The sequence below is a fragment of the Phytophthora cinnamomi genome (assembly GCF_018691715.1).
Source record: "Phytophthora cinnamomi strain GKB4 chromosome Unknown Contig68, whole genome shotgun sequence".
Taxonomy (NCBI): domain Eukaryota; phylum Oomycota; class Peronosporomycetes; order Peronosporales; family Peronosporaceae; genus Phytophthora; species Phytophthora cinnamomi.
The window spans coordinates 16,805-32,727 of NW_027151001.1; the positions used below are offsets into that span (position 1 = coordinate 16,805).

General features: G+C 57.1%; 9 protein-coding genes across 9 annotated transcripts; 6 read left to right on the forward strand and 3 right to left on the reverse strand.

Moving 5' to 3' along the window:
* Nucleotides 1–122: 122 nt before the first annotated feature.
* On the forward strand, nucleotides 123–668 carry IUM83_07569 (cysteine protease family; the record flags this gene model as incomplete). Its single annotated transcript, XM_067931881.1, has 3 exons — nucleotides 123–137; nucleotides 221–293; nucleotides 343–668. 3 exons carry the CDS (start codon nucleotides 123–125, stop codon nucleotides 666–668), a joined length of 414 nt encoding a protein of 137 aa, XP_067786254.1.
* A 615-nt stretch (nucleotides 669–1,283) lies between these two features.
* Nucleotides 1,284–3,324, forward strand: IUM83_07570 (cysteine protease family; the record flags this gene model as incomplete). Its single annotated transcript, XM_067931882.1, has 3 exons — nucleotides 1,284–2,658; nucleotides 2,752–2,856; nucleotides 2,924–3,324. The coding sequence occupies 3 exons, from the start codon at nucleotides 1,284–1,286 to the stop codon at nucleotides 3,322–3,324; spliced, it is 1,881 nt and encodes a 626-aa protein (XP_067786448.1).
* A 240-nt stretch (nucleotides 3,325–3,564) lies between these two features.
* IUM83_07571 (Protein preY, mitochondrial) lies at nucleotides 3,565–3,861 on the reverse strand (the record flags this gene model as incomplete). Its single annotated transcript, XM_067931883.1, has 1 exon — nucleotides 3,565–3,861. One exon carries the CDS (start codon nucleotides 3,859–3,861, stop codon nucleotides 3,565–3,567), a length of 297 nt encoding a protein of 98 aa, XP_067786447.1.
* A 161-nt stretch (nucleotides 3,862–4,022) lies between these two features.
* On the forward strand, nucleotides 4,023–6,301 carry IUM83_07572 (putative cathepsin, cysteine protease family C01A; the record flags this gene model as incomplete). The annotated part of the gene is made up of 7 exons (XM_067931884.1): nucleotides 4,023–4,098; nucleotides 4,208–4,971; nucleotides 5,053–5,211; nucleotides 5,283–5,506; nucleotides 5,591–5,674; nucleotides 5,738–6,113; nucleotides 6,188–6,301. The coding sequence occupies 7 exons, from the start codon at nucleotides 4,023–4,025 to the stop codon at nucleotides 6,299–6,301; spliced, it is 1,797 nt and encodes a 598-aa protein (XP_067786446.1).
* A 2,098-nt stretch (nucleotides 6,302–8,399) lies between these two features.
* On the forward strand, nucleotides 8,400–8,921 carry IUM83_07573 (putative secreted RxLR effector peptide protein; the record flags this gene model as incomplete). Its single annotated transcript, XM_067931885.1, has 1 exon — nucleotides 8,400–8,921. One exon carries the CDS (start codon nucleotides 8,400–8,402, stop codon nucleotides 8,919–8,921), a length of 522 nt encoding a protein of 173 aa, XP_067786445.1.
* Nucleotides 8,922–9,722: 801 nt separating this feature from the next.
* On the forward strand, nucleotides 9,723–10,937 carry IUM83_07574 (putative AhpC/TSA family Redoxin; the record flags this gene model as incomplete). The annotated part of the gene is made up of 2 exons (XM_067931886.1): nucleotides 9,723–10,014; nucleotides 10,123–10,937. The coding sequence occupies 2 exons, from the start codon at nucleotides 9,723–9,725 to the stop codon at nucleotides 10,935–10,937; spliced, it is 1,107 nt and encodes a 368-aa protein (XP_067786444.1).
* Nucleotides 10,938–11,414: 477 nt separating this feature from the next.
* Nucleotides 11,415–12,883, forward strand: IUM83_07575 (putative oxidoreductase; the record flags this gene model as incomplete). The annotated part of the gene is made up of 3 exons (XM_067931887.1): nucleotides 11,415–12,188; nucleotides 12,275–12,453; nucleotides 12,511–12,883. The coding sequence occupies 3 exons, from the start codon at nucleotides 11,415–11,417 to the stop codon at nucleotides 12,881–12,883; spliced, it is 1,326 nt and encodes a 441-aa protein (XP_067786443.1).
* Nucleotides 12,884–13,034: 151 nt separating this feature from the next.
* Nucleotides 13,035–14,201, reverse strand: IUM83_07576 (CMGC/CDK protein kinase; the record flags this gene model as incomplete). Its single annotated transcript, XM_067931888.1, has 1 exon — nucleotides 13,035–14,201. The coding sequence occupies one exon, from the start codon at nucleotides 14,199–14,201 to the stop codon at nucleotides 13,035–13,037; it is 1,167 nt and encodes a 388-aa protein (XP_067786500.1).
* A 189-nt stretch (nucleotides 14,202–14,390) lies between these two features.
* IUM83_07577 (Nitric oxide dioxygenase (Pi-NOD1)) lies at nucleotides 14,391–15,845 on the reverse strand (the record flags this gene model as incomplete). Its single annotated transcript, XM_067931889.1, has 1 exon — nucleotides 14,391–15,845. One exon carries the CDS (start codon nucleotides 15,843–15,845, stop codon nucleotides 14,391–14,393), a length of 1,455 nt encoding a protein of 484 aa, XP_067786442.1.
* Between the last annotated feature and the right edge of the window lie 78 nt (nucleotides 15,846–15,923).

Consider the following 15,923-nt stretch of genomic DNA (forward strand, 5'->3'; position numbering starts at 1 on the left):
ATGTTTGCAATCTTTTCAGCACACTATTCCCTTTCCTAGGTTTTTCTTATTATCCAATCGCCTTGTGTGCCTCATTCACGCGCGAGAGCCTCTTGGCGCACAAGCCGCGTTGGAGGGAGAGAATGATGCTCCTGCCGGTGGGTCTGCGCCGCTGCGCGCGCGCCTCCTCCGTGCCCTCTCCGCACCGCTAACGTCTCTTCTTGTCTCTCTCTGCGCGCAGGTGTTCGAGCGCTTCGCTGAGTTCGGCTGGCAGCCGTTCGTGGAGCCCGCCGAGACCTTCGAGTTTTTTCTCCGTATCGGGCGTCTTCCGTCGCGCCAACGTGGACGCGTCGCTGCACGCAGGCCAGGCCGGTGCACAGCACCTCGTGCAGCGCAGCGCGCTCTTCGACGTGTGCCTCAAGAGCGGCCTGGCGCACCTGGTGGTGGCCTACATCCGCGCCGAGGAGACGCAGGCGCTGCAGCCCGAAGGCGCCTTCGCTGGCGTCAAGAACTACGTGCTGAAGGAGCCAATCGCAGTGCAGCAGTGGGCGCGCCGCCGCCTCGAGTCCATCGAGCAGGACGTGAACGAGATGGTGAACGAGCAGCAGTACAGCGGCCGCGAGTCCCCGCGGACGGCCAAGGCGGAGGCTGTGGAGGGGAACTCAGGCAGCTCAATGGGCTGCGCATGATCCTGATTGCTCACGGAGAGGCTGAAGGAAGGCTCTCGACAGGCCGCGTACAGCTCCAACGGCGTGGATGCCGACGGCAACGTGCTGAACGAGACCGAGCTCATGCGTCTCACCACTGCAGGCATCCAGAACTTGTTGCAGCTGCTCGCGCGCACCCAAAGTGTGGCGTGCGCGTGCAATTGTACATGCTGTGGCTCCATGAGAATGGAGTGAGTGCCGATGGAGAGGTCTACAACTCTTTTACAGCCAGGCGAGATCGCTGCGCGTTACGTACCGAGAGCAGTTTGAGGAGATTTACGGCAACAACCTGTCGTCCGTGAGTGGTTTGAAAGAGCCGATGCTTTTGATCGAGCACGTGATGAAGAGCGCGAGCATTTCATTGGGCGACCTTGGCGGCAGTTGCCCGCCAACCCAATTGGGCCAGTTGCTGGAGCTCTTGCGAACGTCCAGTATTCAGGAAGATGTCGTTCAATTTTACGGCGACGAGGTTGACCGTGAGCCTATTGAGGATACTTCCGTGTACAGGTGGCGCTGCTACTGTATTTCTGTTTGGACAGGGCTTATCTGAGTGTATGGAAGCAGCATACGCAGAGTGGAGCACGGATTGCGAAGAAAATGCGATCGCTGGCGGATTCCCTAGCTGCACAGCTGAACGTTCGTGATGATATGAAGCTTACGTTACTGGCGCTGTGGCTGGTGGAGAACGCTGTTGTGATGAAAACATCGGGAGACGATCAAGTGGCTGCTATATATGAAAGTGCCATTACCTTGCTGCAGCAGTCCAGCGCGATGCACCTCCACCAGAAGTACGATTTGGAGGCTGACTTAATCCTCCACTTGTTGGAGACGCTGGTTCACCGTGGCGAGAGTCTAGTGGCGTGGAAAGTGTGGAACACTTTTGGAGTGGAGCTTGATCAGTCTCCGCCTGCAGCGACGGAGCTGGTTGTTGTTATTTCTCTCGAGCTGGACTTGTGGGAACGGGCTCTGTCGTTGATTCGCAGCCAGAAGCGACCGGAACTGCTAGGCTTGCTGTTCAACTGGCTGATGAAGAGCCATCGTTTGAAAGAGCTGGTTCAGGGCGTCACGCTTCTGCCTGCAGAGGAGAAACTCTTCCACACGTACATGATGGAGAGTAACGTTATCGAGGAAGAAGACGTCCTGCGGGATGAAAACATCAAAAGGGTAGACTTCCTTGTGATGTACTACATCCTCCGTAATAAGTATGAGCAGGCCTGGGATGTCCACCACGAGCACCTGGCGATGATTCGTGCTACGTCTCGTGGCGACACTGAAATTGCGATGGCTGCGTTGAACCAGCCAAGCTTGCGCATCCGAGCATCTTTGCTCTCGAATATGTGCGCAGAGCCTCCTGCGAAGTCGTACCCTCACAGAAGTAGGAACTCCCATGTTCGAATGGGAGGTCGGCAACGTCAGCAGCCTGCCAAACCAGCACTATTGGAGACTGAAGAGATGGAGGACATTTCCGATTCCGAGACTTCTGCACCGTCAGCACCCACGCCTGCGGAACCGATGCGAACGGACCTTGAGATTCATACCGAGGAGAAAGACGTTACCTCAGTCGGAAGCGCTTTTGTTTCGGCGCAGACCGACCACTTGACACATTTCCAGGATATTGCGGAAACAGGCGAGTTCGACTACTCTCCCGGAATTTTTTCGGGCCGGCAGGGATCTAGTGTCACGACACGGTCTATTGACTCGCCTGCACAGTTCGTATCAGGCCAGAAGACCCCAACTCCGACTAAAGGAAAAGGAAAGGGGAAAGCTCGCGCCGGTGACGTCTCTATCGGATCAATCGACTCAAGTCCAGACTCTGCTTTGCACGCTCTAACTCGACCGAAGCCCATTGACACGGCCCCTTCTAGTGTCTCGCGTGGAATTGCCCGCCAATCTCTAGACTTTGGATCGTCACCGGCGAAGGCTTCCAGTACTCCATCTACTCCGTTGCAGCCTCTTGTCTCCCCGTTTGGCGGTAAGAAAAACTAATTCATTGGTTCGAGTTCTTTTTGACAACGCTAATACGAGTCATTAATGCTAACGGAACCACAATATTCCGTATCTGTAGATCGTCGTCCGCTTGGTACGCCCCCAGTTCGTTCCAAGATCAATCCTACCTTTGCTTCCACATCTCTGGCACCTCCCGCCCCGAAAGCTGCAGGCTCAACAGATGGTGAGGTGTTGACATTGCCCTTGGTTTTGAGCAAATATGTTGACACTAACGCTGTCCCTGTGCTTAGATTTGTCGCTGAAGCCGCGCAACACGGATAACATGCAGGACGAGGGTTCCCCAGTTGGATCTCGGGAGACTGAAGCAGCAGCGAGCGATATTCCAGAGAACCGAACCGTGCAGCAGGCGACGACGCCACCCCCTGACGCCGACATGCCCGCCGTCCTAGAGACTCCCAAGCGGTATCAGTTTGTGCGCGAGCCGGCGACCGACTCGCGTCTCGAGATAGCAGCACACTCAGACTCCGATCAGCCCATGTCGCCTGCGACGGAGGAGCTGGAGGGCATGGAACTCGAACGCATCGACGAAGAGTTTAGCACGCCGATCTCCCGCTCCAGGGGGCGGCGGAAGGAGCCCGCGAGCGCCCCTGTGCGCCGCAATCCGCGGCGATCGGCACGCCACAAGTACTAAGCCTGGTGCGTAGAGAGAATAAAGCAGCACAAGGCCGCCGAGCGCGGTGACGCCTACCCATAGACAGCCTCGCCCGGAGCTGGCAACCCAGTAGATATAGCGCCATCCCCAGCCAGCAACCCCGCCTCGAAACGCTGCACGAGCCTTCAGCTTCCTTGTAAAAAGAAACAACGATCGATCAAGCGTACAGAACTCCCTAACAAAGCACTATATTCTCGCTCGCGCCCTCCCCGTTCTGCTCTACTCGTGGTCGCCGCCGTTGCTCGAGCCGATGATGCGTCCTTCAGAGGGCACCAGCAGCGGGACGCCCCGCCAGATCGGGTACTCGACGTTGATCTCGTCGCACACGAGGCTGCCGCGCTCGGCGTCGTAGCGCAGCGGATACTTGGAGATGGGGCACACCAGGTGCTGCATGACGCTCTCGTCCTCAAGCTTGGCCGCGCGGTCGAAGCGCGAGGTCTCGGAGCTCATGCTTCGCACGCCCAGCTGGGCGGCAGGCGCACGCCGCAGCGCCGGACGCAGCACATTCCGGATCATGGGGTTGGTTGTCAATAGCACGCGGTGCTGTATGAAACTCCGATACAAACTTTTCATCCAATCACGGCATTGTAACTGCTATTCCAGGCATGCGACTGGCTGAAAAACGAGTATTGAAGCCAGCGATCTTACATCGAAGAAGGAGACCAAGAGAGACGAGCATGGGCAAGAAGAAGTCCAAGACGACGCTCCCCACGGAGGACCTGGAGGCCAGCGCCTCGGAGAGCCTGCTCCCCGGTACCAACCCTCTCTCTTTCCTCTTTCGATCCATACCCTGCACGCCGCAATCCTCCCCCTGCGTCACGGTCTTTTTGTTGACTTGAAGTTGGCTCTCATGATACTGCAGCCTCCGACGCCGAGTACCATCGCCTGGAGCACCACGAGAACGCCGCGCTCCGCCGCCAGCGCAATAAGTCGCGCCGCATCTGGTGCGCCATCATCGCCCTGACCACGGGCATCCTCAGCTTCATCGCCGTACTGGCCATCCTGCGCGCCGTGGAGGACGCCAACCACCTGGCCCCCACCAAGCGCCCGGTCTTCCCGACGCAGTACGAGGCCAGTGTCACCTTTAACATGCCGTACATCGACATGGTGGAGCCCCTGTACGTCCACGTGGACGAGGTCAAGGGCCTGCAGAAGCTGAGCTACTACGGAGGCACCGACGTGTACATCTACAACACCAGTGGGGCCAGCTACCAGATCATCCCGGTCATCCGCGAGCGCAAGTGCTTCAAGTCTAGCTCAGAGCCCCTGCAGCACATCTTCCCCAACATGACGCTGTTTGAGCCGCAGCACGGCGTGTTCCTGGTGGGAGGTCGCCCGTGCTTCAGCTGGAAGTTCGTCACCAAGCTCCATGAACCCACGGAGGATGGGTTGCTGGGCGAGTACACGCTCTACGTGGACCAGAAGACGGAGCGCCCCGTGCGCTTCCACTATGTGGGCCGCAATGGGATGCTGGGGGGCAGTCACATTGACGAGTACTTCCTGGACTACATCTACGTGCGTGAAGGGCCTGTGAACGAGAACGTGTTCTCGTCGTTGCCTGACTCGATGAACTGCACCGAGATGCCTGGCGATGATGGAGGTCCGTCACACAACCCCAAGGAAGACGTAAGTTTAACTACGCTACTGGGGTAGTTGTATATGGATGGTGTGTTGATTGAAGCAATCTGTTTCTTTGTGTTACCATAGATCCACCTGCTCATGCCGGAAGGTTCCACCCGGAAGAAAGAGATTTTCGACGACTTCTCGTCTGCACACGAAAAGGTCTACAATGACGAAGCTGAAGCTGTTGATCGCATGGCGACGTTCCATCACAACCGCCGCTTTATCAACGCGGAGAACCGCAAGGTACAAGGTGTTGTGACAGCGTAGCGTTGCTTGAGCTGTGTATTCTGACTTCTGCGTGGCACGCGTAACAGGGACACTCGTATCACCTTGAAGTGAACCGGTTCGCCGACCTTACGCACGAAGAGCGTTTGAAGCTGCATCGCCCGTCGCGAGTTAAGCGTGCTAAGGACAACGGAGCTATGGCGGTGCATGAGCTTTCGAGTTTTGAGGACCCGGGAGACATGGACTGGCGAACAAAAGGAGCTGTTACACCCGTGAAAGATCAAGGTGCCTGTGGATCGTGCTGGACGTTTGGGTAAGATACCGTCACACATATTGGCGTCTTCGGCATTCTAACCCCCCCCCCCCCCCCCTTCATTTGTCCATTTGTTTTGCTCAGCACTACAGGCGCGCTGGAGGGCGCGTTGTTTGCTCAACAGAAGAAGCTCTACAATATGTCGCAGCAAAACCTTCTTGACTGCTCGTACGTTCATCATAACTTGGATGCCTAGTGTGTGATGTTTAACGGAAAGCTTGTTGAATGCAGATGGGACTACGGTAACAACGCATGCAACGGAGGCCTGGACTATCAAGCGTACGAGTGGATCATGGCCAACGGTGGACTCGAGACCACTGCGACGTACGGAGCGTACCGAAACGCTCCTGACTATTGCCACTTCAACGTCGACAACGCCATCGGGCGCATGACGGGCTTTGTGAACGTGACAAGCGTGGAGGCCCTCAACGACGCGCTGGCCACGATTGGGCCGTTGTCCGTGTCGATCGATGCGACGCTCCCTTCCTTCTACTTCTACGGTGGCGGGTACTACGACGACATCGACTGCAAGAGCGACCTGGACAGCCTGGACCACTCGGTGCTAGCGGTGGGCGTGACCACGCACAACGGCCAAAAGTACACGCTGGTAAGAGCACGACCTAAGTCGATGGACACTTGGACTCCCCTTTGACCTCACCAATTTTGTTCCTGCTCCTACAGGTGAAGAACTCGTGGAGCACTCATTGGGGTGAGGACGGCTACGTCAAGATCTCGCAGAAGGACAACCTCTGTGGCGTCGCCACGGCTGCGACCTACCCTGTCCTCGCCAACTGAGACTGTCGTCTCGTCGCATCTGAGCTTGGGCAACTTGAAGTTGCCTTTACCCACGCGCTGCGAAATGCTCGATCCCATAGCGTAATGTGTGTTCTGTCGGGCACAACGCACCAATTTCACAAAAGAATACAAATGAGCCGCTGTTTTCCTCGCTCAAAACCAAGTTTGCTTGTCTAACACGAACAACGAAGTAGGAGCAAAATTACAATACGATTTAGATGAAGTCTAGGACGTAGACTCTGGCTGATGGGTAAATAGACGCCATGCGACGCGGGGCGGCGCATAGCTGGAGATTCTGGGAGGCAGGCAACCGTCGCGAGGTCTTGGTGCAGCTTCTAGGACTTGATGCTCGTCAATTACTGCAGGAAGTTCGCCAGGCTGACAGCTTGGTCGCTTGTCGCTCGGAGGTTTACCTGCACGAGGCTGTAACGGGCAGCTGCGGCACGCACGCGCAGTAGGCGCCACTGTTCTGCTTGGCGTGCACGCGGGCGCGGGCCTTCTTGGAGGTGACGCTGAGGTCCACGGGCACGCGCGCGTTGCGGCCGTCCACCTGCGGGGCGTTCATGAAGGCCGAGATGAAGGAGTCGAGCAGCTGCATGGTGGTGGGTGGACTGAGCTGGCGTGGACGGCGACGGGACGAGGCTTGAGGTGCTGTGCGCGCTTGGGGGCTTTTCGGAGAATGCCGTCGTGCTCGGGTCTCAACTTGACTCTCAAGTCGAGCGCCAAATCGCGGCGGAAGGCAATCAACTCTGCCGCTGCAATCATGTTGCCATGGGTTCTTCTCTGCAACTCATGCCAAGCTAATCAGAGCTGCGGAGCGCCGTGCGCTGGACGAATCCGGTGACGTCGTTGCTCTGACGCTGCTCAGCGGAAAGTGGCGTGGTACACATATTACTATGTACGCCACACCATGTACCACAGCAACAGGTACATCTTGAAGTCACTTGCAAAATCCGGTTGCAGCAGTATCTCGTTTCATTGGATTGTCGACCAGGATTGGGTGGCTTGGGTGTGGTGACATCGAGGAAATCTTCGGACTTCCTGACGAAATACTTGTAGTACTTGTAGGTTTTGTGGGTTCGATGTTTCGACATCGTTGTCGCCTGCGGCCGGAGAGCAACGGGGTCATCGCGCGCTTGGACTGGTCTTCCTGTAAGAGCGTTAATGTTGTAACGTGGTATCAGCAGAATATTGCGATAACGATGTATTACACGTTTGTAAGCTCTTGCGATAAAAATCAAGAATGGCTTTGAGAAATAAAGCAGCACATCTTGACATTTTGCATACTGCTAGGACAATGCCATCGGCAAAGGTAAGCATGGACAAAAGAAAAATATGCGTGAATCTATTAGTTTCCTGTATGCACACGTACGGTACAGAACAGGTAAACCCTGTTCACGTAAAGTTTTGGCCTCACTTTCCGGTTGATGCACGTGATGTGGTGTACTTTGGTAAATGCCGAGGGCTTGCAGGTTGTTAGTTACAAGTACATGTTCGCTAGGCATGTTGTCGATTAGTACCACTGTAGACAAAAGTCTCGTTTCACCCCCTTTGTTAGCTTTTAGACAGCTTTTTAGTTTTAGCTCCTTGTCCATAACCACTTTCCTTTCCCTGAGGAAGAGCAGGATGTACGTGAAGTCTGTCTGTGATACATTTCCGATGACATTGTCCTAGCGGTACACATTCGAAAACAACAAGATAAGTTTTCTTACCAAGACACTATAGATTTTTATCTCAAGAGTTCAACTGCTTTCAATACTGGATTTATGACAATTCTCATCCTCTACTGCTACTACCGCAAGAGACGGCGTCACTAACGTCGACGCTACGCACGTTTAGGGTTCCACGTCGATTTTCCAATTTACACATGCAGTACTTTGGTAAATGGCAAGGATTTATTAATCTGTTCGGTCGATAAAAAACGGGCACAACGCATTCTCGTAGGAAACATCAATCCACCGCGCATACTTACACCCTGACCGAACAGGAACCTACCTGTCCCGCCCTTCGGCATATTTCTTGATCAGTGCCAGATTATCCAGCATCTCGCGTTGTGCATGTCACTGGCTTTTCGAAAGCGTCACCAGTTTCTTGAGCCTTGAAGCTGAAGGGGCTGAAAGGAGACGCTCTCAAGAATCATGAGAACTATCGCTACTATGCATTTTTCACTAAGAAGTCTGAAGAGTACCTGCTGAATCGGTGGCTTCGACACAGTACCACCACGTTCCGAGCATGGGAAAAGTTGGGATTCCAGAAGATTATCAAGGCAGATGACCTTCCACGGATCAAGCATACCGGTCAGTTCAGAGGCTACAGGCAGTACGTGAACAACTTTGATGACAACGTGCTCCAGACAATGAAATCGGGCTATGACCCCCCACGGGTGATGGTTAGCAGAGGGGCCACCGATGCAGAGATGACTGCGAGAACGCAGATCGTGGTCGAAGCTGGGAGATCGGACGCCTACGCTAAGTTAGCGTTGGGAATGACCGAGGCCCATGACCCGATGAAGGTGTCGAAGGGATCAGCATTTGAGGGGCACATGGACTTCAAGAACTTCCTGCAGTTTCTGAGGGAAAAGGAGCCGGTGATGCTTGAGGAGCTAGCAGTGCACTCCTGACGAAATCGTCGGACTTTCCATTCTCAAGCCACCATCTCACTTGTACATTTTTGGAGATTTTATCCAGCAATCCTCTCTTCTCGGCGTCTTCGACCTCTTCGCGTGCTGCATTGTTGTCACTGTCCGCTCGCAGTACCCTCTGGGGCATTGGTGACGAGTGACGTAGACCCACCATCACATCCGTGGCCTGTTGGCCCTTCTTGGCTGCCGAAAGAGCGTTGGTGTTGGTGACGAAAACCACCGCCATTGCCACCAGAACAAAACTTCGACGCATGATCGGACGCGGGAAGAATAACAACAGCTTGCTGCAAAGCTGGCTGGTCCTGTCGGGGTCGACGAGTGGGTTGCGAAGTGACAGCAAGACGCTACAGTCCAGAGAAATGTGTTGCGGGAGCTCCTGGGAGCCTGCCAACGTTATTGCCTTACTCTCACGACTCACTACGGCTGCTGTCGCGGCGCGCACATCGTGAGAATTCACGTCGCCCCGGATGTCGTTGCGGAGATAGCACAAGGACGCTGAAGGACATGCCAGCCGTGCTCCTGCCCTCCTCGCAATCGGTGACCTATCCCTCGCATGGGGTGTTGAAGTGGTGTGTACCCATTCCATTGAGCAGGCTCCCATTCCGAGCCGGAGGTTCCGTGGCGTGGCCCACACAGTGGGATCGGTGGTTGAAGCACATCGTCAGTGTACCTTCCTGCAACCTCCACGGAATCTCGGCGATCCGAGGCTGACCAGCATTCGAAGAGCTACTGCTACGCGGCCAAGCCAGCCCCCTCCGTCTTCCTCTCTCCGCAGCCCCCATGGTGTCCACACGCAGCCGCACGTCCTCGGGCTCGCCCCCCGCCGCCGCCGAGCTGCCGCAGAAGCGCGCGGCCGCCAGCGACGCGTCCAAGCGCCCGGCCAAGAAGGCCTCGACGCCCAAGGCCGCGGCCAAGAGCGACCTGGCCGTGGGCCAGAGCGCCACGAAGGCCGTGACGCTGCGCAACCAGGACGACAAGGACGTGGCCTTCCTCGACACCTTCCGCGAGCAGGGCGTCGTCTTCTTCATGTACCCGCGCGCCAACACGCCCGGCTGCACAAAGCAGGCCTGCGGTGCGTCCCCGTGGAAAGATCTTGGGCGGGATTTGCTCTTGTTCAACGCCCAGTAAAGCTCACGTTACGTGGCGTGGTGTGTCCTCTCTCTACCTACTGTACCTGCAGGCTTCCGGGACAACATCCAGGCCATCCAGGACGCGGGCTTCGCGGTCTACGGGCTCAGCGGCGACTCGCCCAAGTCGCTGAGCAACTGGAAGGCCAAGCAGAGCCTGCCCTTCGACCTGCTGAGCGACCCCGAGCACCAGCTCATCTCGTACTTTGGCAGCTCGCTGCCCGGCAAGAAGGTGCAGCGCTCGCACGTCGTCATCCTCAAGGGCGGCGTCGTCGGGGACATCCAGGCCAAGGTGTCGCCCGCGGACAGCGTCAGCCGCGCCGTCGCCTTCGTCAAGGAGAACGGTGCCAAGATTGAGGAGCCCGCCAAGGAGGAGGAGCCCACGGACGCCGACAAGTTCGCCGTGGGCAACACCATCGCGTTCGACGCCGAGCTGCAGACGGACGCGTCGGCGTCGGTCAAGGTGCAGGACCTGTTCAAGACGCGCGGCGCCATCTTCTTCATGTACCCCAAGGCCGACACCCCGGGCTGCACCACGCAGGCCTGCGGCTACAACGACAACCTGGAGGCGATCAACGCCGCCGGCTTCGATGTGTACGGACTGGGCGCGGACACCCCCGCCGAGCTGCTGGCCTGGAAGGAGTCGCAGAAGTACAAGTACACGTTCCTGTCGGACCCCAAGCACCAGCTCATCGGCTACTTCGGCAGCTCCATCAACGACGGCACGCGCGTGGAGCGCTCGCACGTGATCGTGCTCCCCGGCGGCAAGGTGGGCCAGATCGAGCACAACATCTCGCCGCAGGACAGCGTCAGCAAGGGCCTCGAATTCGCCACGAGCCACGCCGTGGACGCGGCCAGCAAACTGTAAGACACCTCGTAGCTGTCTGTGTTCGCAAAGCTGCAGCCGCCATGACGCTGTCGTCGCCATGTTCATCTGAAACAAACACTCAACACTACTAGTACCTTTTGCCATCTTGTCGCGCGCGCGTTCGTTCACTGCCTTCCATGTCGTCAACACCTTCCGTAGTGACAGAAGCCGCGTCATGTAGCCGGCGCCGTATCGTTGCGCAGCAGTGCATGCATCAATCGGATGGGATGACCTCCGTGGCCACGTTGAAGTACAATGGCCGTTCACGCGCATCACCTCGGAGAGCGCCACGTGGGGTCGGGTGTCAGTTGGCAATTCCCCGGAAGAGGCTCAATCGGACGAGATGCTGCGCAAGTGCTCGGCGGACGTGGTGATCGTCGGCGCGGGCGTGGCAGGCTGCTCGGCGTTCTACCACTTGGCGCGGCTGAACGCGCGCAACCCGGGCTTCAAGCCACTGCTGGTGGACGCGCTGCCCCCATGTCGCTCACCAGCGCCAACGGGTCCTTCAGCTACCGCAACTGGTTCCCGAGCGAGGCCGAGACGCCCATGAGGGAGCTCGTGGTGCACTCCATCGACGAGATGGACAACATCTGCAAGCGGACCAACAACGCGCTGGGGCTGAACCGCAACGGATACCTGTTCGTGACGCGGGATGCCGACAAGATGGAGCAGCTCAAGCAGCTGGCCAAGAACCTCGAGCGTCATGGCGGTGGGGAGCTGCGTGTTCATGAGCCCGGCGACAAGCTGAGCGGCTACCGGTTCTCCACGGAGAAGATGCAGTACGATCTGGACGGGAGCGACCTGCTCGTGGGCATTGACAACGTTACGGCTGCGTTCCCCAATCTGAAACACTCGAACGCTCTTGCAGCGTTGCATGTGCGTCGCTGCGGGTCGCTGAACCCCGTTAAAGTGGCCAACTACGAGCTCACTAAGGCTGTGGAGTACTGCCCGAAGGCTGGGGTACTGCAGGGCAAGGTCACGGACTTCTCGGCTACGGGTGGCAACGTGAGTGGCGTCAAGGTGGCTATGCACAATGGGGAGACGATGGAGGTGTCGACACCGAACGTCGTGTTCGCAACGGGGCCGCTGTTCGAGAGAACGCTGGATATGCTCAAGCAGAAGGATATGTCGAGCTACAATGTGCCCATTATCAATGAACTGCACTGCCGTGCTATCGTCGATGATATTGACCATGTGTTGCCACCGACAATGCCGCTAACGTTTGATTCTGACCCGATGGGTAAGCTAGAGGTGCGTTGAATGTCTACTGCAGCGTGGAGATATAGGGTGGATGTTCATATGAAACTGACCTGCCTGTGAGTTCACCGTCGCTGCAGATTTCGGATGAAGATCGCAAGGAGATCATGGCGGATCCTTCCGCAGCTCGCATGCTAGAGGAATACCCAGGAGGAGTTCATGTGCGCCCGTACAATGGAGACAAGATGATGGCAGTCTGGACTTACGATATCGAGCCTGTACGTGCCCACTACCCTGTCGAAGAAGTCATTGATCGGAGGTAAGCTGCTTCGTCTTACTAGAAGATGCCGTGAAGCTAACTGCTGCGATGCTGTAGATTCCCAGAAGTCTGTGTCCGCGGATTATCGAGAATGTTCCCGCAGGTGAAGTCGTATCTGACGCGGCCTGAAGCGCGCGACTCATTCTACGTGAGCGGAGGGTACTACTGCAAGACACTCGACAATTTACCACTCATTGGACCAGCACCGAGTACTATCGGTGGCATCTTCCTGCAGTCCGCCATGTCAGGAGTTGGCCTAATGTCGAGCGCGGCGTCAGGGCACTTGCTCGCCTCACATGTCATGGGCGAGAAGCTGGAAGGTTGCGGACTCGCTAACCACGTGGACGCTTTCCTACCGAGTCGGTTCGAGAACCAAGCTTACGTGGACTTCCTCAGCGATGGTGGTGGTGCCGCATGTGGACAAGTGTAGCATATTGACTGCTTCTAGCAGGAAGGAAGCATAACTACTTAAGCCTTAAGTAGTAAGGTAAGTTGAACAGTGGTGAGTGAAGAAGTAACACGTGACGTCGTGAAGCCCACGCCGCCTATCTATTGTTGTGTCTATGCAGGGAATGTTGGCATTAACTCCTGCTGCTTCGGCGGAGGGACTCTTGAAAATATTCATGCGCTAGGGCGTCCTTCGCTGAAATTCTCTTGCTCGGGCTAAGAGCAAGCATTCGACTCAACAAGTCGAACCCTGCCTTCGACAGCGAGCACCCGCTACCCGAGAACGTGGCAGCGAGTGGAAACTTATCCCGCAGCCGAGAATGTCTCGGCCATTTCCCACGCACACTCACATTTGCATCAGGCACGTCGTCATCAACACCAGGCCAGTTCTCCTCATTCGGCGCTCCTAGCAGCTTGAAGATCTGATCTGTCTGGTCCAGCTCTCCGCGTCCGGTAAACAGCGGCTTCATCAGCAGCATCTCGGCGAAAATGCACCCCACCGACCATATATCCACCGCCGTGGAGTACTTCTTCGCACCAAGCAGCAACTCCGGCGACCGGTACCACAGCGTCACCACCAGCTGCGTGTACGTTCTGAGAGGCGAGCCGTACTTCCTCGCCAGTCCAAAGTCGCAGACCTTGAGCACCCCACGCGCATCGTACAGCAAGTTACTAGTCTTGAGATCCCGGTGGATGTACCAGCGGTCGTGCATATAGGCCACCGCACTCAGCAGCGAGTGCAGGAGGTACTTAACCTCGCTCTGCAGCCACGGAGCCTTCATCTTGGTCTGCATGACGTTCTTCAGGTCGTTCTCCGCGTAGTCCATGACCATGTAGATCTTGTCGGGTGTAGATCCCACCACCATCTCCCGCACTTGGACGATGTTTGGGTGGTCCAGAGACAGCAGCACGTTGGTCTCCCGCAGTGCCGTGATGGGGAAGCCTTCCTGGCTGACGTCGGCGCTCATTTTGACCTGCTTGAGCGCCACCACGTCGCCCGTCTCCTTGTCCCGAGCTTTTGACACGACGCCGTACGTTCCTTCGTCGATCTTGCCGATACGCGCGTAGCAGTCGACGCTACGGCAGCCTGAAAGGTAGAAATTGTGCCTCGGGGGCTCATTTGGAGCTGCGATTTCTTCGCCTGTAGGATGGTCTGAGACGTCGGAAGCGTTGCCATTTGAAGCGGAGACGTCAGCGAAGCAGGTGACGTGCTTGTTGTCGCTGGAGGGCTTCGTCTTACGCCGGGAGACGCGCTCGTCGCCCGAGTCGGAGTCCGAGTCCCAACGGTTCCGCTTTGTCATTTCTAAATGGGATTTGTGTACGGAACATGAATTATGGAGGGCACACCATTTTTAAATGGGTAACTTTCACTTCAACTTGCCGTTTAGCGATGTACGAAGTACAAAGTGAATGCATTATGTATTAAGGCTCGCGTAGCTTCTACAACTACTACAAGCCTGAACGTGCGCACCGATGTGCGCTACTGAGACTTACTTCTTCGCTCTCAGGAGCGATGCAGCCAGCACTGCGGACGTGGCAACAGCAACTGCGACCACCAAGCGCGTCCTCGACTGCTTGTCAGACTTGGCCATCAGCCGCGTGTGGTAGTCAAACGTTGCAAACGGGCACGAAGACGGTGGGCGCTGAGTCGTGTTGTCTGCGCCGATGTCCTGCGTGGGGCCAAAGTACTCGTAGTGTAGCTGTGCCGTCGGAACGGCCCACTGCTTGCTCAGCGACTTGAACACTGCCGTCATGAAGCCCGCGGGGCCGCAGAAGTAGAACTCGCAGTCCTTCGACGGCAGCAACTTCTCGAGCTGGTTCACGTCGAACTTGCCGTACACCGTGTGCGCCGTGACGAAGTCGTTCTTCTTCGCGATGCTCTCGATGTGCTCTCCGAACGCGCGGACGTTGGGGTTGCGAGCGTACTGCACGAACACCACGGGCTGCTTCTTCGCGGATGACGCGGCGAGATACTCGAGCATGCTCAGCAGCGGGGTGAAGCCGACACCACCGCTCAAGAACACAATCGGCTTGGTCGACGGCTTCTCCGTCTCGAGGTAGAAGTGGCCACACGGGACACCCACGTGCAGGATGCTGCCGACCTTGACATCGTCGTGCAGGTGCGATGACACGACACCAGGCGGGACGTCGTTAGCGGCATTGCCCGACTCCTTCTTGACGGAGATGCGGTAGAAGTTCTGGCCCGGTGCGGACGACACGCTGTAGTTGCGCACAACCGAGCGACCTTTTTGCAGGTGGTCAAACTTGAGCGAGATGAATTGGCCAGGCTGGAAGGTCATGAGTCCCTTGGACGGGTCGGCGCTTTCGAGGTAGAAGGAGGTGACTTCGTCGCTCTCCTTGACCTTGCGGGCCACACGCAGCTCGCGGAATCCGGCCCAGCCACCGGGCATGTCCTCGAACTCCGTGCGCAGGTTGTCTTCGGCTTGGATGAGCAAATCAGCAAGGAACCAGTAGGCTTCCTTCCATGCGTCCATAATCTCATCCGTAGCGGCGTCTCCAAGAACTATCTTGATAGCACGGAGCAAGCAACCACCGACGATGGGGTAGTGCTTGGCGCGGATATCGAGGCTTACGTGCTTGTGTACCATGCGCGGGACAGCGTCGCCGAGGTTGCCGAGTTGGTCGCAGTTGGCGGCGAAGCCGATGACGGCGTTGGCGAGCGTCGTCGCCTGGCGGGACACCCCTGGCGGTGCTCCGCCCTTGGTGGCGCCGGCGACGCGGTGGTGCGACATATTGAAGAGGTTTTGCACCTCGGGGAACTCGGAGAACATGATGCCGTACATGGTGGATGTGATCTCGGTGCCGTGCTCCTTGACGACTGGAGCTGTGGCCTTGAGGATGGCGATGGTGTGCGCAGACATGGGCTTGGGGCCGGCGGTGGGCTTTTCGGCAGTGGTGGCGGCGGGTTGCTGGTTGGGGGCCATGGTTGCTGCTGGCGTTGCTATGCGCGACGCGGTGCTGCTCGGTTGCTTGAGTTGTGCTTGAGGAGGCCAATTGAGAAG